The sequence below is a fragment of the Dryobates pubescens genome, chromosome 1 (assembly GCF_014839835.1).
Source record: "Dryobates pubescens isolate bDryPub1 chromosome 1, bDryPub1.pri, whole genome shotgun sequence".
Classification (NCBI taxonomy): Eukaryota; Metazoa; Chordata; class Aves; order Piciformes; family Picidae; genus Dryobates; species Dryobates pubescens.
The window spans coordinates 8,426,750-8,451,862 of NC_071612.1; the positions used below are offsets into that span (position 1 = coordinate 8,426,750).

Here is a 25,113-nt window from a genome sequence, read left to right on the forward strand (position 1 = left end):
GAGGTGGTGGAGTCGCCGTCCCTGGAGGTGTTCAAGGGGAGATTGGACGTGGCGCTTGGTGCTATGATCTAGTTGTGAGGTCTGTTGGAACAGGTTGGACTTGATGATCCTTGGGGTCTCTTCCAACCTTAGTTACTGTGATACTGTGATAAACCAGAAACCTCTCTTCCAGAGAACTTCCAGTGTTAAGTATTTCAGGAGATGGGAAATGGGTGATGGAGCTGAGTGAAGGAGAAGAGAACAAAGTGACCGTAGCTGGTATGATAAAAACCATTCCAGCACACATTCCAGTCGGCCTTTGTTGCTGTTACTGATCAGACTCATCAAACTGTTTGACGTCGTTCTGGGTAGGTGGTTTTTAGAAGGTGCTGCTCTCGGTGGTGTTCTTCAGTGTGCATGTTTAAATGATACTGTGAATTAAAGGATTGGAGCGTGGTGTGTGGGAGCAGTGGAGAGGAGAAGGGTGTGTGGTCCCTAATGACGCCAAGTGAAAAACAGAGACACACCTGCTTTGGGGTATAATGGGAGTGATAAGAGTAATTTTGTAATGACAGGGGATTTTGGGGAGTGTGAGGGCAAGGACTGAGACAAGTCCTGTTGGGGGCAAACAGGACTTGTCTCTTGTCGTGCTGGGGACTGTTCATTTTAAATGGGAGTCTTTGCTACATGTGGGCTGAACTGATACTGGTTCTTGCACGCTCAGTGTTTTGCTTTGCGCCGTTTTATCTGCCAAAAAGAAAATAAATTCACAAAATATTTGCAAAGTTGCATGTCCACAGGCTTAAATACATACATATGAAATCCCTGAAAGCAATTTGCTTCAAGCCCTCCTCAGTTCCAGACATCTTTCTCACTCCATCTGCTCGTTCATGTACACAAGTTCCTTGGGAAAAATCACTTATTACATCACTGAAAAATGCCACAAAAATAGCTTTTCACTTAAGTTCCCATCCTCGGAGTTAACCCACATGGGGATCAGCTAGATTCAAACATTTAATAACTTTTTATTTTCCTTTCTCTTTAAACACAGGGTCTCTGGTCATGGAAGCAGGGTCACGTGGTGGATTCTTGGCAGTCAGCAGTCTGTGGAGCTTTTGCAGGTGCAAAGGATTATATGTTACACTGGGAAAGACTAAAGAAGAAAGAGAAAAATGTGCAAATCTATTAAGTATAGCAGAACAACATTCCTTTGTAATTCAAGTTTGTTTAGAAGAAAATGGATCCAGTTGTTGTTTGGAAATAGGAAAGTCAGCAGAGGAAAGAAGGGGGAAAGAAAGAAAAAAAAAAAAGACTCAAAGAGGGTGTCTGTTTGAAAGACAACCAATTTGTTTTTGACAAATTTCTGTTATTTAAAATCCAGGGGCCTGTCAGTCAGGCTTTGCCATTATTTCAAAGTTGATTTGTAAAATCCTCATCCAGGAGAAACTTTGCTTGGGTGGGGGTTTGTGCAGCTGTCTGCTCGGAGCGCTTCCCCAGGGGTTGAAGTGATTGCAGCGAGAGGCCATGATTCACCATTCATGTGACAGCTCTGACAGCCATGTAGATTAACTGGAGTCAGGAGAGCAGAGGCTAGCGCTGCACAGCCTGGAGGCAAAAGCCTTCCGCCAGAGAAAAAAAAGGCAACCATGGAGGACGAAACATCTGGGCAATCTCCAGACACTAGAACAAGAATAAAGAGTGGCAGAATACAATGCTGCACTATTTATTACCAAACAAGCCAAAAGTTAATTGAATTCTTCAGTAGGCTTCTTGCTTGATTTTTAGCCTACTGTAGTTGTTTAAGAAAAAAAGGAAGAGCGGGGGGGGCGAAAAAAATAATGACTCATCAGTATAGCTGACAAGCTTGAGGGAGGAGAGACTCAACTGTCTTAATAGAAAAAACAGATTAGTAGTTGAGATGGGCAGCCAGAGCCTTTCCCCCAAGGAACTAAAATACATCTTGAGATTCCAAACCAGTAACAGAGTGTGTGGAAAAAAAAATAACTCCTGTTTAAAGAGGAATTATAGCGGTTCTTGAAATAGAGATTATCAAAAGCAAAGCCTGTTCTTTGATGACTTACGACGCAATGGCTCTGACTTTGTATGTAATTCTTACAGAATAAGCTCTGTTAGGGGAATTGAAGCATTAATAGCAGCAGAATTCCAGCAGAGACTGCAGCTTGGGTTTGATGGGCGCTGGTAACTGTGTGACTGGGAGAAGGGAGCGTGGCTCCAGCTGCACGCAGCTTAGTAGGCCAGGCGTGTGAGCAGTGAGGGAACGGTTTAGGTAGAACTGATTCCATCTGGGGGCAGAGGGGATATTTGAGATGATCTCTTGTGGTCTTGCCCAGCTGTATTTTCTCTGTGTGTGTGATAAGAAGGGAGTTTTACTCTGCTTAAAATGTGGTCTGCTGTTGGGTTTTGCACTGACTGTCAAAGCGCCAATAGAGCGACTGAAGCAGGTTGTTCAGTTTTGGTTTAAAACAAAGCAAGTTATCATACTAAAAAAGCTTTAAAATGCGATCTGTACGTCTGCAGGTGTGATAGAGGATCATTCATTTAGCCTTGCTGATTTCTTTGCAGTCAGATTGATACCAAAACTGTGTTCAGGCATGTTCAGAGAACTGGAAAGGTTATCTGATTTACCCAAGGCCTTGCAGAGTAATTTCCTCGAGTCCAATTTGATGCCTCAATTGGAAATCTAGCTCAGTGCCTCCGCTTCCTTCTATGTATGTCTTGACTGTGACCGCTTGTGCTTGCTATTTGGTGGTTGTTCAGTGATGTCTGCTCATGTTCTAGAAGAAATATTGGAGAAGGAACTTCCAGAGGTATGATTGTGCATGGCTGCTTCACTGCCCTGCCCTTTGCAGACACTGGAGAGACCTAATAATGCCCTAGAGGAGACACCATGTCCCCTGTGGAGCAGCACAGAGACTTCCAGGTCCATGGTGCTGGTAGATGAGACAGTTCAGCCTAGCTTTCTTTGTAGGCTCTGTTCCCCAAGCACAAACCTTTACAGACCTGGAGTCCTATTTTGTACATTGTATTGTGATTGATGATAAATATTTTCTGGGTTGTCCTTCCAGCTCCACTTCCTCAACCATGTTTTTCCTTCTTTGTTTCCCTGTGCTTTCCTTTTTGCTAATTTAAGCTTCTTTCTTATGTGTCCTTTGAGGACCTGCTTCAAAGTTTAGGAGGTTCATCTCTTTTTGGATGAGAATCTTCCCCTTCCATCTCCATTGCCTTCCTCTGCAGACATGGAACAGGCAGGCCTTGTTTGATCTAATCTGGTACTGCATCCATTCTGTTTCACTGAAAATATTTAGCCTCTTCCTGAACAGGGGCAGTGGAAAAATAATTTCCTGCTCTCTGAAGAACAGATTCTACAGTTAAAAATTATTAACTAGCTACATATAGCTTCAAACAAGGGCAGGAAAAAGCTCTTTATCCCTTTCTTCCCACCCCAAAACAAATAAACAAAATCCTTACCAGCACCCTGTGACTAAAATAAGATGGATGTGTGCATTCAAGTGGTTTAAAATCATCATGTTATAAACCTTATAAGGAGAAGATCATCCAAAGAACAACCTTCAAACACAGAGATGCTGTCAAATGCCACCATGGTAGCAGTGGAGTGGCGAAATCACTTTCTCCTGTGTTCTTTGCTTGAATTCAGTGCTTTCTAAAAATATGTTAGAGGTCCTGAGGGGCAGGGTAATGAGCTGAAACAAACTGAAAGAAAGGCCTGTCTGACTTCCCTTTATGGCACACACGCATGTAAGTGTGTATCTGTGTGCATTGATTAGTTCCTAGCTAAATCATAATTGATTATTTGGCAAAGACAGAACAAAGAGCAACAATGTATTGGATTCCATCCCCAGTGCCTGTGAGATGGCAGCGATTCCAGCCAAAGCACTGAGAGAGGCCCAGCGCTTCCTTGTTGAGCACACATGTGTAAGATGTGTGTGATCCATGGGCTTTTTATAGAAACATAACAGGCATGAGTGTAAATATCAGAGGTTTGGAATCTCCTCTGTCTCATCTGCTTATAATTTAATCCCTGGAGGCTTGTCCAGCTTTATCAACATCTCTGATGTCTTAACCAGAGGAGATGTTTGGAGCAGTCTGGGAGTCAGAGAAGGTGGTATCTGAGCAGCCAGTGGGGAGGAACCCAAAGGTAGATCTGTATGATGTTATAAGCCTGAGGTTGCATTTGAACCAAACTGTACCTCGTGTCTGAGCTGTTTGGACACCAGCCCAGATTTGGGCATAGTCTTTGGCAGGCTGGAGGTAGAGGAGGGAAGCATGTCCCTGCTATGCAGTGGGCAGGCCAGGAATGATTGTGGTTGTGCTCCATGCTCAGTTCTTCTCAGGACTTAGGCTGCTTGACTGGAGCACTGAACCCCAGCCCTGCACCATACTAGGGCAAGCTGTCCCAGAAGAGCTTCTGGGTGGGTTTCATAGCTTCTGTGGAACTGGGCCAGTCATAGCGAAATCCAGCCTTTGGGTATTAGCTGTTGGGAAAGGAAAGCACTGCCCTGGAGCAGCTGGGCCATCAAAGCACCTGAGTGTCTATTTAATGTGATTGAAAACTGCCTCTGTTAACGATGCCTTCTTTCTCCCTATGGTAAAAAAAAAGTGTGGCTTAACATTAATAATTAATGCTCTGTGGTGACAAAGTCACTGAGAACAGAGGTGCAAGTGTAGTGCATAATAAAGCACTAACGAGAGCTTTTTGCACATTAACAGAGAGGACTTCCCATCACTTTTGTTTTGGTCTAATCAGCTCTGACAAGATTACACACTGTGTCTAAAAGCCTCTTTAACTCTATAGCTCTGAATGAATTTTTGAGTAGTTCTCAAGATTTCCCTGTGGTGTCTGCTTGGACCATGCTTCTAACCCTGAACTGGTTAAATTGCTGGGGGAGCAGTGCTTTGCCTCTTGGTATTTCTGCTTGGGCTCTTGGGTCACTTTGCTCTACCGCTGGCAGGTGTTGTTGCCACAGTGATGAAGGACCAGAATAATCTTCCTTTTAGAGAAATGTAACATAATAGCAACAAAATAAAAGTTCAAATAAGAACTGGTTAGCTGAAGAGTTATGAAGAAGACCTTTTGTGATCTGTCAATGTAAGAGGATGCTGTGAAGTTTTGTGTTGGACCTGTGCGACTCAGTTTTTCAGCCGGGATTTGGGATCCAGTCCTCAATGCATCCTGAGTAACCTGCAGATGTCAGTACAGAAAACAGTAGCAAAGACAAAGGAAAATGCAGCTCTGCTTGGGTTGGTTTGGTTTTTTAATTCATTTCCTAAGGTGAGCTAATTCAAACAGGATCATTAGTCAAGCACATGTTCCTGTGTCTTGAGATGAGCTTCACCATCTGACCTAGGCTGGTGTTGCAGAGGAGAGTGCCAGGGGTCTGGCCAGATGAATGAAATACAGAATCAGAAGGATCTCCTGTGGTGGCCAAAAGGGTTGCCTGGACCTCTTAGAAAGGGTAAAGAGAAGGTAAAATGGTGAAAGGGGGGGAACACATGGAGCCAGAAGAACAACTTCCTTCCTTCATAGGATAGTTGAGGACTGTGACAAAAACCCCATGAAACGTTATGCTATAGCAGCACCAAATTCTACTGACAGCTATCTTACTGCAAGTACCTAGGGTTATGTTTTGTTCTCAGGTGAAGTAATTCACTCTGTTTGAGGCTTCTCAATTTTTATTTGCATGTGACAGCTTAAAAGGGTAGGAAATGCCAGCACAAACCTAAGGGAATATCCCAAGTCTTCATGGCTTTTTATTCTTACTGTGAAATAAGAGTAAATCATCCTGTGCAGATGTCTGTCACTAGCACTTCCATGAACAACTGGTCTCTGGGAAAGTGTGAGCAGCAGAGGGATTTTCTGTTTAACAGCCTGGGCTTGGTGAAGTTTAGCAGCAGAGCTGATGTGAATATACAGTGCCCATTGTAATACTTGGGAGACAGGTGATGAATTTTCCACTACTGCATGAAGTTTTATTTTTCCAATAGAGGAGTTTGTCACTCTGCTAAAAGTATTACACCAAGAACCTTTTCCCATGTAAAAAACAATCTTTATGCCTAGTTGCTGAGCCCAAGTCATCACCAAATCCTTCTAGGGCAAGGGAGAAAGGAGCCTTCTTTTGGAGTGAGGTGGTGAGTGTAGGTGCAGACTACCAGCAAAGGTTCCTTTTTCTCTGTCAGCTCTGTAGAAGAGCCAGAGCAGTTAGCAGAGTAAGGCTGGAGGTGTCTGGACCTTTCTTGCCCACTGATACTTTGATACCTGCTTTTCCTGGTTGCTGAGTAGTTGAGCAGAGCCCAGTGGCAGTTTGTGAAGAACTCGTGACAGCAGGAATAGCCTGAAGGAGTGATTTAGCCTGGAGAAGAGGACACTCAGGGGAGACCTTATTGCTGTCTGTAACTATCTGAAGGGAGGTTGTAGCCAGGAGGGGGTTGGTCTCTTTTCCCAGGCAACCAGCAACAGAACAAGAGCACACAGTCTCAAGCTGCACCAGGGGAAGTTTAGGCACAAGGTGAGGAGAAAGTTCTTCACAGAGAGAGTTGTTAGCTGTTGGAATGTGCTGCCCAGGGAGGTGGTAGAGTCACTGTCCCTGGAGGTGTTCAAAAAGGGATTGGATGTGGCACTTGAAGCCATGGTGTAGTTAATCACGAGGTGTTGGGTGACAGGTTGTACTTGATGATCTTTGTGGTCTTTTCCAACCTTACTGATTCTATGATTCAAAGATCTGTTGGGCCTTAGTGAGTTGTAGTGCAGTGCACAACCCTCTGATTTGAATGTGCGTACTCTGGCTGTACCGGTTTGTATCCATTGTATTGATCTGATCATCAGAATCAGTCACACTTTAGTAGGTGGGACTGAGTAGTGCCTTGCTGGCACTGTAGCCCCATTCTTGGATACCTGTGTACTGACATTGAAGAGGTCACTCTAAAATTACATTGGACATTTAGGGTTAAGGCTGGAGTAAATGCATTTTGTCAGGCTCCCTGCCTTCAATAAACTGTGGTTCCCCAAAAATGCTAGCTTTAATCACGTGTTTTTGTCAAGCATATATAAACTTGCATTTAATTTAGCTGCCATCCTGCTGCTGCTTGTGCTTATTGAAGCATTTTTTTGTTGTTGTTAGGTTGATTGATAAATCTGTATCAAATACTTCCCAGTGAGGGAGAAAAAGAAACAGAAATCTTAATAACAAAAAGAATCTGAAAGATCCAGAGGTTAGCTGGGGAAAAAAGTGAAAACTAGTGAGCCTTGATAGTCAAGCCTTTCTGGGAATAGAATAGAGTAGAATAGAATAGAATAGACCAGACCAGACCAGGTTGGAAGAGACCTTCAAGATCATCGTGTCCAACCTATCATCCAACGCCACCCAGCCAACTAAACCATGCAACCAAGCACCCCATCCAGTCTCCTCCTAAACACCTCCAATGATGGTGACTCCACCACATCGTATCAGAAGAAGCTGTATTTGTTCTAATCACTTTTGTCAGCCAGGATTGAAGCTTTTGCCATTGAGAAACTGTGGGGACTGAATGCATTTTAAAAATCACTGGGATCTGAGAACGGAAATTAGTCTGCTGAATTGTTACCAACAACTCTGTAGCTTAGTGATGCATTTAGATTTTTTGCTCAATACAGGCCTGACAGCCATGTGGCTCACTGTTTAACTTTATCTTGGTCTCTGGGCAAAGGAAAGGCTTCTACAGCCAGACTTGTAAAGCCACTATTTTCCGTGGAGATTTTTTTTCTTACTGTTCTAAAAATACATTGCTGACAAGAGTACCAAAGATTCTATCCAGACCACTCTCTCAAAGCCTTTGGGTCACTTACTCAAGAACTGACTCACAATACAATGATTTTTTTTACATTAAAGAAGGTCCAAGAATGGGCTGGAATTCAGTTTAACTTGCTCATAGTTTCTGCTTTGGCTTCTTGAATACAGTCCCTTGTTATGGTTTTTGGTGGAGCATCGCTGCTAGAAAGCTTCCGGCAGAGTGAAGCGGATGGGCCCAACCTTAGGTGAACAGAAGCTGCTCCTAAACCAGGTGGTTTGAGCTGTTGGCTAACTCAGCTCAGTTACACTAACTGCTGTTCTTGTTTGAGATCCAGGGGACAGCATGTGCGTGTTCTGAATGTCATGGGATGTTCCCTAATGAACTGTAAGAAGTCAATGTGACGTGCCAGCTGGCCCAGCCTCCTTTCTGACATAAAGCAAGGTTTAGTATGTTCAAGATGAGGTGGTTGAGAGAGAGAGATGCAGGTAAAAAGATGAGTCAGTGGGGAAGATGGATTGTCTCATTACTTACAGTTTTTTAGAGATGCTTTTCCTCTCTCCCATCCCAAGAAAAGAAAGAGAGGTTTTTCTACATTCCTTAAAACTTGGAAAAGAAAATAGACTATTTTTAGCTTATTCCCTGGGTACTTGTGGAGGCTTCAGTCTTTGGAGTCACTTTTTTCTCTGGTGTAGAAGATACAGGGTTTGTACAAGCTACAGAGAGAAAAAAGAATGGGAGGAAGAAGAAAGATCTCAGAACAAATCTTTCTTTCTTTTCTCCTTCCTTTCTTTCCCTTTCTTCTCTTACTGCTGGCCTGCATCTGCATTTTAACAGTTTCCTTCGATTTGGCTCTTCCTCAACCATGAATTATTTGCTTGAAATACTGAGAACAGAGGAGGGAGAGAGAGATTAGAGTTAATTTTAGGATGGGGAAATAAGGCAAAGGGAATAAGATCCTGGGAGAATAAGCAGCAAAGCTGGTCCCTAGGTAGCACAAGAGGCCAAGCTGTAGTCACAGGGTTAAAATATAGAGACAGACACACACATTTGTGGCTGAGACATTCAGATGGATAAACTGAGGATTTCTGGCTTTCAGGAGGAAAGCCACAGGCTGAGCTGGCTGCACCAAGTGAAAGTAATCAGCTCCAAGGGTTAAGTTTGGGAATGATTAGAGAGGATAAAACTGCCTGTGAGGGGAAGATGGTACTTGTGGCAGCAGACTTCTGACAATTTCCAAAGGCCTTTGGGCAGCTTCATGTTGTCATTATCCAAAATGAAGCTGAGTTAATTAGTTGGAGATGAGCTCCATCCTAAACACCAGCTGAGAGTCCCAGGTCTAACAGTTGAAGTCCAGATCCAGTCTGTCTGTGTCTTTTAGATAGCTTTGCCCCTGAAGCATGTGTGTTTTGGACACGGAACGTCTTTCCTCTCATTCTATCTTTCTAGCATTTGAATGGTCAGACTTCAAGGGCAGCAGGCAGTGTGATGGGCTTATTTTCCTTTCTCTGCAAATGAGCAAGCAGGATCTTCCTTTCAAATTTCCTGGTAGATGTTGGAAATAGAGCTCTTCTCCTTATATGTATGGAATCCAAACCGTAGGGATAGTGATCTCACTGGAGGTATTGGGATTTACAGTTAACCAGTACAGAGCTGGCTTAAGTCAGCACGCAGGAATAAAATGTACCTGGACTCTGACATGAGGAAATGTGCTGTAGGCATTAATAATAGAGCAGTGTTGACCACAGCACTGGGAATTATAGGCAGTGTGGCATTCCTATTCACCCAACAATGTCTCACTTGTGTTTGGTATTTTATTTTGCTCAGGTGGATTTGCAGCTGCAGTCACCACACCTCTCGACGTAGCGAAGACGAGAATTATGCTGGCAAAGGTAAGAGAGAAGGAGGCAGCAGACGTGCAGGTAAATGGCTCTGTGTGGTCACTGCAGAATGCAATCCAGCAGTTGTTAATAACGATTTGTGCTCTTGTCCTTGAAGGCAGGATTAGATACAAACAGGTACAGCATGCAGAACTGATGAAATTGTTGTGTTCCTTTCCTTGAATTGCTATTCTGCTGTTTTCCCAAAGGAGCTGTCTGAGCAGGGTTCATGCTTGTGCTAAGACTTCCAGAGCCTTATGCAGTGCCTTCAGGAGAAAATTCTTGCAGAGTCAGACACCCAAAATCAAACTGCCCTTCAGGGATTTATTACCCTGTTGTTTTGATAGTTGTCAGGCTGAAGTGTGTGTGTGTTTTCTAGAGGGGGACTTGGATTTAAAGTCCTAGAACTTTAAGCCACAGAGATTGTGATGGCTTACATCTGCCAACCAGGGCAGAAGGAATACTGCTTATAAGATCACCAAGTTTAATAAGCAGTTAAATAGCTGGTGTGTCTGGTGTTCCCATCAGCATCTCGCTGACCCGCAGCAGAGCAGACACATAGCTAAGAGCCCTCAGCAGATGGATATTCCTAAAGCCTTTTCTTGTCCTGAAAAGAGCTGTTGTGTTGGCAAAGGTCAGGCACCCTGGAATTTCTCTGGGTGCTTTTTACCCTGTTGCTGATGTCCCTCAGTACGGGGGTGTTTCCTGTTGATGATGTGCACCTCCTCAGCCAAGTCACGCGAGCCTGTGCTCACCATGTCGCTGTGCTGTGGATCTCATTGCTGGGTGTTGTACCTGCTGTGGCTCCTTTGCCTTTGGAGTAGCCAATTGAGATGGATAAAAAAATCCACACTAATGTGGTGTGGTTGGGGAAGGAGTCCACTCCTGTGTTCCTGGTAATTTGACCCTGTTCCATGAATCCTTGTAATTCTGCTTCCCTATCCTATTCACATTGTGATTCAAATCCAGGGATCCACCTCCAAGGATTTGGGATCCAGTGAGCTCTCCAATCCAAACCTTTATAACCCTAATAGCTGTGCCTCCTTTTCTGCCCTTTGCCTCATTCCTGGGGACAAGGACAAGGAGAGTTGGGGTAGCGAAGCCATTAGGGTGTCTGTAATTCCTGTACTGTAGCACTAGCCTGGGACAGGGAGGGCAGTAAATACCTAAACCTCTCTGCAGCAGTTTCAGGTCTCTCTCTCTGTGGTGCAGGCTGGTTCCAGCAATGCCAGTGGGAACGTTCTGTCTGCACTGGGTGGCATCTGGAGGACACAAGGCCTGTCGGGGTAAGGACATGCTGCATGCTAGCTGGCGTATCTCTGTATGTGTCAGGGGGTGGGAGAGGATTGGATGCTCTGTTTGTGTTTAAGTAATGTCATACAGCAAAGACTTCTAGCTGTCTTACACATGGCCAGGGAACAGCCATCAGGTAACTAAGAACAAGTCCCTTCAAGGAGATCCGGTGTCCTTGCTTTCACTCAGGCTGGGAGCAATGTCCAGGAGAGAACACAGACACGGGCCATTATTGAGTCTGTCTGTGGCACAATCTCTAAGTTGAGCTCCAGGCTGTGGAGGTGAGGGTGGCTTGGTGTTGAATTAGTCCACAATGGATTTTAATCTGTGAGTGTCTGCATTTGTTTGTTGCATCCTTCTAAACTCCAGGCATGCACATCAGCTGGCAGCGAGTGCCACAGTTCCGTCTTGAGGTGTGTGAATCACCCCTCCTGAGATTTCAGGGAAGGCTAACATAGGAGCTACATGTTGTTTATGGACAGTCCTGTCTTCCTTCTGCCCATTTCCTACTGATTTATAATACTAGCAAGGTCTCCTCTGTTCCTTTATATTCACTGTACTCATGAAGTGTGGTGAGAGTGGACAGTGTCATTGTGGTGCCAGCAGTAGGGACAAGCTGAAGCAGAAGGAAGGGAGCCAAGTGCTCCCTGACTTGTCCTTTGAGCCCCCTTGTCAGGTCCAGGCTTGAGCACTTGCCAGCTTGGATTTCTTCAGTGAGGCAGTTGTTGCAAAAATACGTTTTTGGAGACAGGCTTGAGTGCAAAGAATCTAAGTCTGAGCAGCCACAGAGCAGCTCTTGGCGGCTTTCCTGCTGTGGCTAGAGTAGAAATCTCCTGGACTTTCTTCTGACCAGCTGTGGAAGTCTGGGGTGATGTCGATCCAATCTCCTGACTGTCTCAGTTTACCCAGTCCTGAGATGAAGAATTGTTCTCCTGACCTTGGAGTGGTGTTTTGAACAAAAAGTCCCTTGCTGTCATTTGTGGGAGGTTTTGAGGTGTTGTGAGCTTCCAGATTTTTACGGACAGCTGCTGCTTTTTACCATACCTTGCCCTCTTTGATTGCGTGACTCAAGCCAATTATTGGCCGCTTGCAGTGCGTGTATGTCTTAAACAACTCCTCCAGTCTGTGAGGTTCAGCCTGCCCTTCCTTTGGTAGGGCTTTTGTGCCACCTGCCCTTGTCCTGGAAGAGAAACAGAGGTGGTTTTGGAAGCTTTACTTGGGGCTCTTCGCTGCAATTTATCCTGGGCCTTTGATCCTCTCAACGTGGCCGACGCTTTCAGGGTGCTGGTTTGCCATTTGTGAGCTGTTGCTCAAAGCAGCATGCACATCACAGCTTTGTGGGGGACAGTTTTGCCTTAACATCTGATCTCCGCTCACCCAGCTAAGAAAAGTTCAATCCTCTTTCTACACATGTGGGAAATAATTCAAAACAAATTGCAGGAAGTTCCTGAACAGCGATTGCAGGAAGATGTCCAGCTGTGCCCCCGGGCAGTGCTCAGATGGGGTTGTCTTAGGTTTGTCCTCTGAGGTAACCAAACCATGCAGCAGTGGATGAGTTTTGGGTCCTGCATGGCTTGGTGGACTCCAGGGCATGTTTTGAAAGGAACAGGGAGATGAGACCTCATGTGTTGCTGATGGCAGTTGAACTCTGATGGATGTGAAGGGGGCATAGATTTGTCTGGGGAAGCCTCCCCCCAGTCCCAAGCCACCAGCAGAAGAAAAGGGAAATGTATGTCTGTGTTCTTGTCAGGCTTTTCCAGCAGTGCCCTTTCCTAAAGAACCCCAAATTAAACCCTGCCTAAAGATAGTACCCGTGGCCTAGGACCAAAGGGAATGCAACTCAAATCAAAATCAAAACAATAAGTGATCTGGAGGAAAAGTAACATGTGAAGGAGGCCAAGCTGCGTCAGCTGCAAGGAAAAGGAAGAAAGTCTTGGGGAAAATAAACGCAGAGGCTGCCATGCCTGCTGCCAATTATAAATCTATTAATCAAAAACAATAAAAATGTCGGGCTCTTTTGGGCCAGTTGCAACATGAAATGATTTATGGCTCCTCTAATAAATCTCATACTTGAAGAGGAGGAATTCTGAGGGCAAAAAGACGCATTGCTTATTGCCACCTTATTAAAACCAGAGCGCAGGGCTCGGCTTCCTGATCCCCACCTAGTAAATCCCTCTGCTTCACACCACGGAACTTCACATCCCTTTCTGGCTGGGGAGAGCCAGGCCTGTGGTGGGAGGTAGGACAGGGATGGGATGAGCCAATCATTGTGCCTCTTCTCTCTTACCAGCAGGGTGGATGAGACATTGACATCAAAGCAGGTTTACATCTTGTCCAATTGCTTTTCTCACAAGGGGGTGGTGGTGTTTGAAAGTCGTGGATGAAGCTTCATAACTTGCTGGTGAGAAAGATGAGGGTTATTTGACTGGAAAAGAGAAGGCTCTGGGGAGACCTAATAGTGGCCTTCCAGTACCTGAAGGGGGCTCCCAAGAATACATAGAATACATAGAATAAACCAGGTTGGAAGAGACCTTCAAGATCATCGCGTCCAACCCATCAACCAATCCAACACCGCCCAAACAACTAACCCACGGCACCAAGCACCCCATCAAGTCTTCTCCTGAACACCTCCAGTGATGGCGACTCCACCACCTCCCCAGGCAGCCCATTCCAATGTGCTTTCTGTATAGAACTTTTTTCTAACATCCAGCCTGAACCTCCCCTGGCGCAGCCTGAGACTGTGTCCTCTTGTTCTGGTACTGCTTGCCTGAGAGAAGAGACCAACATCCGTCTGTCTACAACCTCCCTTCAGGTAGTTGTAGAGAGTAATAAGGGTCACCCCTGAGTCTCCTCTTCTCCAGGCTAAGCAACCCCAGCTCCCTCAGCCTCTCCTTGTAGGGCTTATGTTCCAAACCCCTCACCAACTTTGTTGGTGATGGAAAGAGACTGTTTACAAAGGCCTGAAGTGATAGGGCAAGGGGGAATGGCTTCAAACTACAGAAGGGTAGATATAGATTGGATATTAGGAACAAGTTTGTTACCATGAGAGTAAGTGGAACACTGGAACAAGTTGCCCAGGGATGTGGTTGAGGCTCCTGGAGATATTCATGGTGGGGCCCAACAGGGTTCTGGGCAGCCTGATCTAGTTGAGGATGTCCCTGCTTACTGCAGAGGAGGTTGGACTAGATGACCTTTGGAGGTCCCTTCCAACCCAGACCATTCTCTGATAAATCTGGTGAGATGGCTTTTCACAGCTTATATAGCTGGGGATAGAGCTGGTGGTTTGCACCAGGTGTCCTGTTCTTTGGGTGAGCTTCCTGGTCAGGGTGGACATGGCACAACAGGCACTAACCACACTTCAGTGATCTCAGTGATGTGAGTGGCAGAATTAGTCCCTGAGCTCAGGGCTTGCTGCTTGGTCAAACACAAGCTGCCTGCAGGAGCAAGCTCAGTGCAATGCTGCAGTCAGTGATGTTTTTTCCTAGCGTGGCCACCTCTTTGGTGGGAGATTTTGTCACCAAGCACATGGTGCCTTTTCAGCTCTGGCCCCTCTATGCTTTGTCCAGACCCTGCAGTGCCTTTTCCAAAGCATAACTTCAGGGGTTCTGGTTAGTCTCTAGTGAGAAAGAATTTGCTTTGAGTTGCTGAATTGTCACCTACCTTTGCTGCTGGCAGCTTGGGACTAGGTGTATTGCTGGGCTGGGAACACTGAAATGAAGAGCAGCACCTCAGAGGGCATGCATGTGGTTAGCAAGGGCACGTGGTGGGTTTAACACCTGCAGCCAGACTTCTCCCTGGGATTCAGACATGGTTCCTGGACTGAGAGTCCTAACAAGCCATTCCCCACACTGCTGGGAGAGCACAGGGTCTGTACCTGTGCTTGGTCTCTTCCAGTCACTGACACACTCTGCGTTCATTGCAGCTCAGTGATGTGAAGGTGGGGGTGAAGACCTCCAGTTCTTGGTGCTGGACCTGACCAGCACTTGGGAGAGTGGCTTATGCAAAAGGGAAAAGCTTGGACAAGGAGAGTGTAGTGCCAGGTGAAATCTGTGCAAACAGGTAACAAACAACAGACAGCCAGCAGACCTCTGCCCACCAGAGCAGTTTCTGATGGGGCCTGTAGAAAAAAACCAACCATTTCTCATCTGCTGAGGAGCGCAAGTGTGGCTCAGCAGGGGTCAGTTTGGATCAGGCCTGCAACAGAGCTCAGTTCTACAGATTCAGGGCAGCCCCACAGCTGGTTGGCTCTGCCCTCCTGCAGAAGGGAGCCCATGGGGGAAGTGTGGGCTGGAGAGGCCGAAAGGACAGGTGGGAAAGGGAAACTGGGGAGAGCAGGGCCAGGATTCTTGGAAGCAGTGGTTAGCAATGGAGGCTGCCAGGGATGCAGCTCCTGGGTAACTGAGTTATCTGCCCCTGTTTGTGTAATAGCTGTGTCTCAAGCGAGCTGTTCCCTAAATGAATGTCTGCCACTGCTCCATAATGAGGGCTGCCTGATTTGGGAGAAGGATGGTGTGTGTCTTCCAAGAGCCATGCTGCACCGTAGGATTTACCCTATCAGCGCTCTGTCCGTACATGCCTTGTACAAATTACTCTGGTTTAAAGCTGTCATTATGGTAATGACCCAATTGCTGTCTAGTAAAGCCATAAAATGTTTCCATTTGCCCCTGAGCTCCAGGCTCCTTAGCAAAGCTCATTACAACAAAACCCAGTTACTGGAGCCAGAGGTTTCCCCAGCGCAGTGCGAGTGGCCAGGCACAGGCAGGGAGCTCCTGAGCAGCCCTGGAGTGTGTGAATCTTCTGCACAGCCTTGTCTCACCGGGAATCACATCCTGTCCCACTGTGGCCGTGCTCCCAGCGAGGACCATGCAGTGTTCAGAAAGAGCTGAGGATGGCAGCGTCCCTGCGGAGCTCAGCCAGACTGTGCTGCGAAGGGCTCCCATCAGGCAGACAATGGATCAGCAGGGGGAGGCCGAACAGATTCGAGCTTAATGTTTAATCCTTGCTCGCAGTGAAGGAAGCCTGTAATCCTTTGGGAGGATACACTGGCCTATCCTGAAGCTGTTAAACCAACTGTGAGCTTAGATGTGTCGAGCAATTGGCTTTACGTGAGTTTCCTGCTAACTTCCAAGAGCTATCGGGATCAGGCACCTGAAAATCGTGGCGGCTGAGCACGCAGCCACTCCTGCTCCCTCCCTGCTGGTTACTGTGGGATGTTACTGGGAATAAGCCACTGTGGTAAGCTGGGCTGTGTCTGTGGTGGAGGAGATCCTGGCAGAGAGGAGGTCCCTCTGCCAAGGATGGATTGGCAGCCGAGGATGGGACACTTCCCATCTGTCCGCAGCCTTTTGTGGGTTGTGTCTGAGCTCCCCTTTCTTGGCCCAGAGCCTCCTGCACCTTTGCTTCTGCACCTGAGGAGTGTGGAGTGTGGTTAAAAATCACAAGGCTTGGGAGTACTCTTAGGGAAGTCCAGACAGGTTCATGCAGTGAGCAGTGGGGTGAGACTTAAGAAAATGGCAAGAGAGAATTTTTCTTGGCTTTGTGTTCTGAGGCCCCTGCAGCCAGCTGGGCAGCATCCACCCTTCCTCTGAAACCGCCTTTGCTTTGTCTTCAGCTTGTTTGCTGGTGTCGTCCCAAGGATGGCAGCCATCGGCCTGGGAGGCTTCATCTTCCTGGGGACATACGAGAAGACTCGCCAGCTGCTGCTGTGACCCAGGCCTGCCAGTGGTCGCCGGAGAGCCGAGAAGCCACCGAGTCAGGGGAGGAGCCCGCCCGCGAATGCAGCCTTCCTCCGGCCACCCCTCGGCCCTGCCGCAGCAGCTGTGCCGCAGCCTGAGAGCTGCTTTCGCCCTTAAAGAAAAGTAAATCCTCCAATAATCCAATTTCCCAAACACGAGATTTTCCTGCATGGAAAATGAGTGAGGTCATTGTGAGAATGGTGCCAAAAAAGGACCATTTTGGGGGTAAACAGCTAATTACAGGGGCTGAGGAAGGCGTTGTTAGAACTCCTGCGGAGGAAATGTTTTGCAAACCTCCAGCTCGTGGGCTGGGCCGAGAGGCTGAAATAAAGCGAGTTTTCATCATGCCCTGGCACCTGCCTCGTACCCGGGGAGGGTTTCTCTGGTCAGGGAGGAGGCTGATTGACTTACAGCCCCCTGCCCTCCAACAGCACTGAAAGCTCTCTAGGTTGGGAGAGCTCTTCGTGGAAGACAACAATCCACTTGTTTCTGGTTTGAGCTGTGTTGGGGGAAGTTTATATTCCTGTCTATACCTACAGGTGCTCAGCAAGCATTCCTGTGTGGGAGCCAGTGCAGCTTTATTAATTAGACTCACATTTCTCCAGAAAAAGCAGGGGCTTGTATTATTTTACAGCTGTGCTTCTGCAAAGACAGGCAGCTCTGCCTTCTTTTGGTCTTCCTCCCTCTGCAGCTGAAGGAGCAGGAAGGAGGTTGGAAGTGCTGAAGCTTGGCAGGCAGGCCAGGAAGGCAGTGCAGGAGAACTCTGCATGTTCTCCTGCTGATGCTGAGATGGATCCTGAGGGCTCTCAGGGGGCTGCTGGCAGGCAGAGCAAACCTCTGCTCTTGTTCTCATGGTAGGAAATGGAAGCCATAGCGGCCAAAATGGTGCAGGGATAAACTCAGGGGGAAGGTGTTACTGAACTCACTCAAAATGATCACCAGACTGTGGGGTCAGGGGCCCCAAGTTTATACCAGCAGTGTAAGTGGTGCTTGGAGATGTTTAGATGTGGAGTGTTTGCATGGGGATGTCTGGACAGCAAAGCCAAGCTGCTGCAGTGGCGCCTTTGGCACACACCAAATGGCCCTCTTGGGGCTGTGCCATCAGGATGGGGTAAGTGGGGCTGGGTCAGACAGCAGCTGTTCAGATGTTTGCCCTGGTTGAGGGGCTCCTCACCCATGGGAGTGGGGAGGTGGGTACTGGCTGCCACAGGGGCTGTGTGGGGTGAGCAGTGTGAGTGACTCAGTGAGCAGTGATCAGTTACTCCGTGTACCATGAGAGGGGTGGCAGAACCCAGCTGGTGCAGCCACAGCAGGACCCAGGCCACCGGCTTCAACCTGGTGGCACCACACAGGTGTGCCTGCTGGGCTGTGCATGTGCCTTCCAGGCCATTGCAATGCTTCTGTTATCTGATGTCATGCCCATGATGATGTGCTCTCCTGGAGTGCTGTGATTTCACTTGGAGGTTGTTCTCCTCACTGGGAAGGTGTATAGATGTAGGCAGAACTGCCAGAGCAGGCTAGTGCATGAACCATAGGCCAGGCTTACTTAGGCTGGATGTTTTATTACACTGTCATGCCATGACACAGTAATGAGGCTTTTTTGAGGCCAAGACACAGAAAATAATTGGCAGGCAAGTAAAACATACAGAACAGAGGACATCATTCTTAAAAATAATCCTCAATTAAAATTGAGAGTTTCAGCCAAGTCCTCTGTTGGCTGCTTGGTTCTCCCCATTTCCACGGCACAGTGCAGTGCTTCTGCCACTCTTAAGGTTGTCTCTTTCATGAAGTTCTGTGTGTAAAGTGGAACCAATTTTAGGGGCTTTTGGGGAAGGAGATTTATTACTCTGTCTTAAAAGCTAATTTCTATTTTCTTTTAAAGCTCTTTAAGCACGATGAGAGTGTTGTACTGCAGTTGGTGCATTTAATTACTTGAGCTGAAAATAATCCTGCCATCAGCCATTTGGCATCATTTTGCCTTTATTTACTCCAATGGAATCACTTGAACCTTAGCACCACCCCACCCCCATTCCCTGCTGACCAGGGTTGGTACAGGAGAACTGTTTTAGCCAAGCCAATGTTGCGGGGGGGAAAGATGGACCCCAAGTGCTTCCCTTTCCCACGTGCTAATGAACCAGCTCTGCATCCCAGACCACCATGGGAAGGACAAGGTCACCTGGGAACAGCACCAGGCAAGTGGGAGCCCTGGCCAGGACTTTTCTGCACGCACAGATTTGTCTAATTCTAATGAAAATGAGAGTCTGGGGACTATGGGACGGGGGAAAAATGTGGTTGGTTTTCCCCTTTACTGCCTGTTTGCCTTCAGTTTTAATCAGGTTTCAAGTTTACCAAAAAGAGAAATTAATTGTAGCCCATTACTGGGATAAGGTGGAATACCAAAATCTGAACCTCAGCCCTGGCACCAGCCTCTTGAAGGCTCTTTTCCATTCTGAAAAGCATTAACTCCTACGTACGCTGAGGCACGCACCAGAGGAGTCGAAGAAAGTCTGCTTCATGTACCCCAAGTTAGGAAATTGGAGGAGGAAATACTTCTGTTTGTTGTTTTTTAAAGAGGCAAAAACATTTAATAGTTTAAGTTAAAAAGGCAAAACAAAGCAAGAATTCCAGCTTATCTCCAAAGCTGCCTCTGGAATCTCCATCCAGGGTGGGGTTTGGGTTTGGGTTTGAGAAAGCCAGGGCTGTTTACAACTGCAGCACAGGCTGGTGCCATCCTGGCTCCGTTTCTCTTACCTGCACACCCCCCTCTGTTCTGTTTTTCCCTTGCCAGATAGTTAATGTATTAGAAATGTATTTCTTACGAGCTCTTTATTCCATCTTTCTCAATACAGCCCCTAAATTCCAGCCCATCCACAAGCCAAGCTGCCAGAGTCTCATGCTGACCTCCTCCACCATGTCCTGGTAGAGCCGCAGGCCTCACTTCGCCAGCAGGTATTGAGGCGGGCGGTTAGTTTGCATTTTAGTTGGAGAAAGACAGAAAAAGAGCAGAGCAATGGATTAGAATTTTATTGACTTTTCAACTGAAACTCCCCAAAGCTGACTCTCACCAAACCAGCTGTAATATTATAAATGAACCTTTATTAAAGACACTTCAATGCCGTTTGTTAGACACTTCAATATCTTACACGTTTTTCAATGTACAACATTGTACCAAATTTTCTAATAAATAAATAACTTTGTACACAAAAGTAATACTTCCTCTTTCACATTGCCTCTTAGAAGCAGCAAATTCACATATTTAGTGGAAGTCATAACATTAGGCAGTTAACTTTATTCAGAAACATTATTAACCAATGTTAACGTGGCAAATGTGCTTTGTGTCCGCAGTGGTGATGACGTTTCCGCTAGCAAATGAGTCCCATCGTTCCCATCCTCCCCCTGTCCCCAGTTCCACTGTGCTCCCCTTGGCCAGTCAGGCTGCAGCATGCCCTTCCCCTCAGTAAAGGGAAAAATTCTGCTCAGTTTATAATTTTCTAACCTCCATTTCCTTTGCTTTGCATAAACTTGGCACTCAACATAATTGGCCACCTGTCTCAAAGTGCAAACGTGTCAATAGTCAGGAGCTGATACAGACAGGTACCTGGCTCAACTATGCCTCGCTGCATCAAGGTCATCTTCTGCTGCCCAGTCTGCAGTGAAGCTCGCCAGCAGACAGGAGTCTTTCCCTGATGGGATGTGGTGGCTCCTCAAGGTAAGGCTGGGCAGGACCAGCTTGTAAGAAAACCAAGTGGGCACCGCACATCAGGGCAGCACCTCGCTGCTGGCTGACACCCCACACAGGCAGGGCAGTGCTCCAGCAGAGCCCCAAGTGGTGGGGCTGAACAGATGTCATTTTCTATCTGATCTGCTCTCTGATGCTTGTTTTGAGCCCCTAGCAAAGGTGGATTCCCACCAGCCTCAGCTTCAGTGGAACTGGCATTTGAGTTGCTCCTAAGAGAAAAAAAAACAACAAAAAAACCCCTAACAAAACCCCCTAATAAACCTTCCCCCAAAGTAGTCATCACCAGAGTTAGCAACCTTACGTTAGCAGAACTCAAATTACAAGTAACTGGAAGGGAGTCCTCCATCCACAGGTACCAACACCAACAGAAAGCAGCCTGACTATAAATAAAGAGCGCTGTAGTGAAGTTAGACGTGACAAAAGATCTGACCAGTGTGGGTATGTGTTTTGCTGGGTAAGTAGTTTCCCCTCCATTCATGGATAAACTTAAAAGACCACATAAAAATACTTGGGACACTTCCCCTTAACAGAGAACCTTGAGCCATAACTGAACATTTTCCCTTCTATATGAGTATTTCCAAATGTCCTAGAACTGCTCCACAGAGCAGCAGAAGCCAGTGGAAGCAGCTATTTTCTGGCTGCAGATGGGGGCAATGGTGTTCAACAAGATTGCAGTGGAAAAAAGAGTATCAGATGAATTGAGGGTACAGCTGTCAGGAGTGTGATTTTAGTTTTGTTGTCAAAACAGCTCTATGGTTTCTAACCCCCCTCCAGAACAGATGGATTTGTTGGGTGTGAAAGCACATTATATTGGCATGGGTGACGACTCCTCACCACGGGAGGCTGTGTATCCTTATCTGCACCTCATCCAGATAAAGCCACATCCATCTGGGAGGGGAGATGTCTGCAATGAGCTCTTTAGGTGATCAGTGCTGTTAACAGCAGACACCAGCAGGTAACACCTTCTGCTGCCATGCTCTGCAATGGTGCAATCCGAGCCCACCCCGCAGCTCCCTGCACGCATCAGTTATTTTGGTGACGACCGCTCCCCAGTCACCACAGCCCTTCTGTCTGGGGGCTCTGGGGCTCTGCACTGTTGCTGAATTATTCAGTGCCTCTTGTGTGGTCCACTCTAACGTACCACACTGTCACAGTTCAAACACTTAATTTTTATGCAATTTTGCAATGGAATTAATGTGAAATAATGGAATTCAGTTCTTCCACCAACAGGAAAAAAACCCACACTCAGGTTGCTCTGTCCTTTCTCACTGCAGGGTGGTTGGGTTTTTTCCCTACAAACTTCATCTGCAACAGTTGAAGATCTCTGTTGAAATGTTTTAAGTGCAATAAATTTCAAAAGGGGAAGGAAATTTGTGCTAAGTAACCCAATTGGTACTTGATAGAAAGGAACTTCCGTTGCGAACAGGACAATCCCTTTGGATCTCTCTGGCTTTCTTCAACGTTCTGCTTATGCATTTAAGGCACCAGAATTAGTTCTCTCACCGAGTTTTAACAGCAACCTGATACTGAAAACAATATTGCCAAAACTGTAAAATTTCACTCAGTTTTCCATGCACTAAAGATTAAAATAGCCTCTGTAAAAGATATAGATATATATATATTTTTTATATATATATATATATATTTATATATGAAAACTCTTATGTACAGTTGTATCAAATACTTTTCTCTTTACACAATAATCCCTTGCATTTATGTGCTTCATATGCAAGTCAACTTTTGAACGCTTCAATACTTCTCAGGGAAGTTTTAAACTATGTACAAACAGATGACGCTCGAACAGGAGTTTGTTCCCCATACAAGCTTGTTTCTCATACCTCAGCTGCTTGCCTTTGACAGGTCATCAGTTCAAGATTTGAGGTAGAAGTAAGTAGCCTAGATACTGTGTGCAAAAAAAAAACCCAACCAACCAACCCAGACTGAAATAAATCCCACAGAACAGCGTCGCTTGGTGCTGCGCACACCGCAGCCTCTCCTCAGTCCAGAGACCTGTGCGGCACCTTCGGCTCCGGAGCGGAGTCGCACGGCGGGGCTGGGTAGCCGTTGGACAGGAGAGCCTGCTTCACTTCTGCTTCGCTCTGCAAATCCAGTAGTGTTGGGGACGTTTCAGGAAGCACGTTCAGTTGCTTTAGTGACCCTCCTGCCTGTGACACTCTCACCGAATTAAGGTTGTTAAGCTCTGAAAGCTTTGCTGCTGCTGCTGCTGCTTGTGAAAAGCCTGCAAAAACCCAAAGAACCAGCGTGGTTAGTTGAGAGCCTGCCAGCAGGTCCTTCTGCCCCTGTACACTGCAGGGGCTAGGCCGCACTGCGAGTACTGTGTCCAGTTCTGGGCCCCTCAGTTTAGGAAGGATGTTGACCTGCTGGAGCGTGTCCAGACATGTGCAACAAAGTTGCTGAGGGGCTTGGAACACAAGCCCTATGAGGAGAGACTGAGGGAGCTGGGGTTGCTTAGCCTGGAGGACACTCAGGGGAGACCTTATTGCTCTCTACAACTACCTGAAGGGAGATTGTAGTCAGGCAGAGGTTGGTCTCTTCTCCCAGGCAACCAGCACCAGAACTAGAGGACACAGTCTCAGGCTGTGCCAGGGGAGGTTTAGGCTGGAGGTTAGGAGGAATCTCTACAGAGAGATAGTGATTGCCCATTCGAGTGGGCTGCCCGAGGAGGTGGTGGAGTCACCATCACTGGAGGTGTTGAGGAGGAGACTTGATGGGGTGCTTGGTTGCATGGTTTAGTTGATTAGGTGGTATTGGATAATAGGTTGGACATGATGATCTTGAAGGTCTCTTCCAACCTGGTCTGGTCTGGTCTATTCTATTCTAATCAAACCAACCGTGCCACTGTCCTTCATGCCCTTAGGCTAATTTGCTAAAAAAAAACTAATGGGAGAAAAGAGGGCTCTGATACAACCCAGATGGTATCAGAGAGAGCGAGCCACCCACCCACAAGGAAACGCGTACCATGTTCGTCTGCGAGCAGCGGGCTGGTGGTGCTCACAGGTCTTATTCTGTCATGGTTGCTGGGGTAGAGGGTCCCGTCTGTTTCCATCCTCTTGCCACTGGCAATCCCGTTGCATGGCTGAGGATGCAGAGGGCTGGTGCCTGCACCCCTCTTCTTGCTGCGTTCCTTGCTGCTGGGTGTGTTTGGGTAGGGGTTCTCCACAGTCTTACGGCTCTCAGAGTAGTACTCGGGCTCCTTGGGGTAAATGTGGACGTTCATGCTGTCTGTGCTGCCGCTGCAGTCTGTGCACACAACTGGCAGGCCGTAGCCTTGAAGGGAGGAAAGGAAGATGGCAACAGAGGAAAATTAACCACTGATGCACACAACTTGTGGAAGGAAAAGGCAGCTCTGTTTAGTTCATCGGTCTCTCGGCTGTGTGAGAATCTCACCCCCATGCCACAGACACCTCTCGGGTTTATACAGGGCTGGCAAACACCTGCATCTTTCACAGCTGTCACCGAAGGCAGTTCTGAGTGCTAGGCTGAGCTGGTTGGGCTTTTTTTACTTCCAAAGAAGTTGTGACTGATTTTTTAATTTACTTTTTTTAAGCCACTGTGCATTTCTTTCCTTTTCTAGACTTTGTAGTCTGGGTAGAAATAAGAAATGGAACATCTCTCTACCTGCTTTAGAACACCAGGTTAGTTACCTTCCTTATCTTTGTGCTGAGTTACAGGGATGACTGTCAGCTCTAGACCCCTTATTAGTTAGTGGCAACAACAGAGGAGCAGAACTGAAAGAAATGAGCAGAAAGGAGTTTCTAAGTGCTGGAACTTAATTTTCTTCCTGCACTCCCCAGCTTTCTGTTATTAACCTTTACAGTTTCTCCTGGAGAGATTTGTTTCATGGGCTGTTTTTCTGTGGATGTTACAATACATCATGAGAACAGGGAAAAAACCCTAAGAACAGAAAAGCCTAAGTGGAACACCCAGGACACTGGCAAAGAGAGGCAGGTGTGGTGCCCCAAACAGCCTTTACAGTTTGAAAATCAGAAAACAGCAACAACTGAGCTTTGAAGTTGAGAGCTCCTCTAAAGAGCATGAAAACTTTTAACACCTTCAGTCTGAAAGTGCTCTCACATTTTAGGAACAACTCAAACCAAAACAGTGACCAGGCCAGCAGCAGCTTTAGCTGCCTCTTCCTAATGGTTCCTCAAATTCAAACTGGCCTAACAGAGGATTAAAGCAAGCGGGAGAAAGTGAAGTTACTGTGCCCACACCTGAGAATATTCTGGTCTGTTTTTTCAGAAGGTTACCATTTCCTGTCTTCATGCTGTCTGACTGGAGAGCTTTCCAATCTGTACAGACACAAAATACCTTCCCAGATTGATGAGGTTTGTTACCTGTCTTATCTGGAACAAGCATTCCATCAGCTGTCTCTTCAGTTTTCCAAGCATCTTTATTATAGCCGATACACAGCTTTGGCTGCCTACAGCCTACACTGGGAGCTTCAACATCTGGACACCTTCCAGGATCAGTTTGACACATACCTGTAACAAATGAACCATCTGGCTAAAGATTACAACCATCTGCACTCAGTTAAATGACTTACTAGTCTTGTTTCTATTGTAAAAGCTGTGAAAGGGAGAAAGAATAGCAATGGGGATAATAGAAACTGTTAAGCTGCTGTGTCACAATAAATGCTGTAGGACTGCAGGAGAATTGGAGT

General features: G+C 46.7%; 2 protein-coding genes across 2 annotated transcripts in view; one reads left to right on the plus strand and one right to left on the minus strand.

Moving 5' to 3' along the window:
* Positions 1 to 17,035, plus strand: part of SLC25A26 (solute carrier family 25 member 26) — a 96,620-nt gene extending 79,585 nt beyond the window's left edge. Inside the window, exons 7-10 of the mRNA XM_054161161.1 lie at positions 1,031 to 1,100; positions 9,610 to 9,674; positions 10,875 to 10,948; positions 16,567 to 17,035. Of these exons, the coding sequence (XP_054017136.1) occupies positions 1,031 to 1,100; positions 9,610 to 9,674; positions 10,875 to 10,948; positions 16,567 to 16,663 (306 nt within the window). The 3' untranslated portion in view covers positions 16,664 to 17,035. The remainder of the gene's footprint in view (positions 1 to 1,030; positions 1,101 to 9,609; positions 9,675 to 10,874; positions 10,949 to 16,566) is intronic.
* Positions 17,036 to 22,426: 5,391 nt separating this feature from the next.
* LRIG1 (leucine rich repeats and immunoglobulin like domains 1) overlaps positions 22,427 to 25,113 on the minus strand; it is a 97,815-nt gene continuing 95,128 nt past the window's right edge. The window contains exons 17-19 of the mRNA XM_054167845.1: positions 24,788 to 24,934; positions 23,409 to 23,717; positions 22,427 to 22,668 (exon numbers count right to left, since the gene is read on the minus strand). Coding sequence (XP_054023820.1) covers positions 22,427 to 22,668; positions 23,409 to 23,717; positions 24,788 to 24,934 — 698 coding nt within the window. The remainder of the gene's footprint in view (positions 22,669 to 23,408; positions 23,718 to 24,787; positions 24,935 to 25,113) is intronic.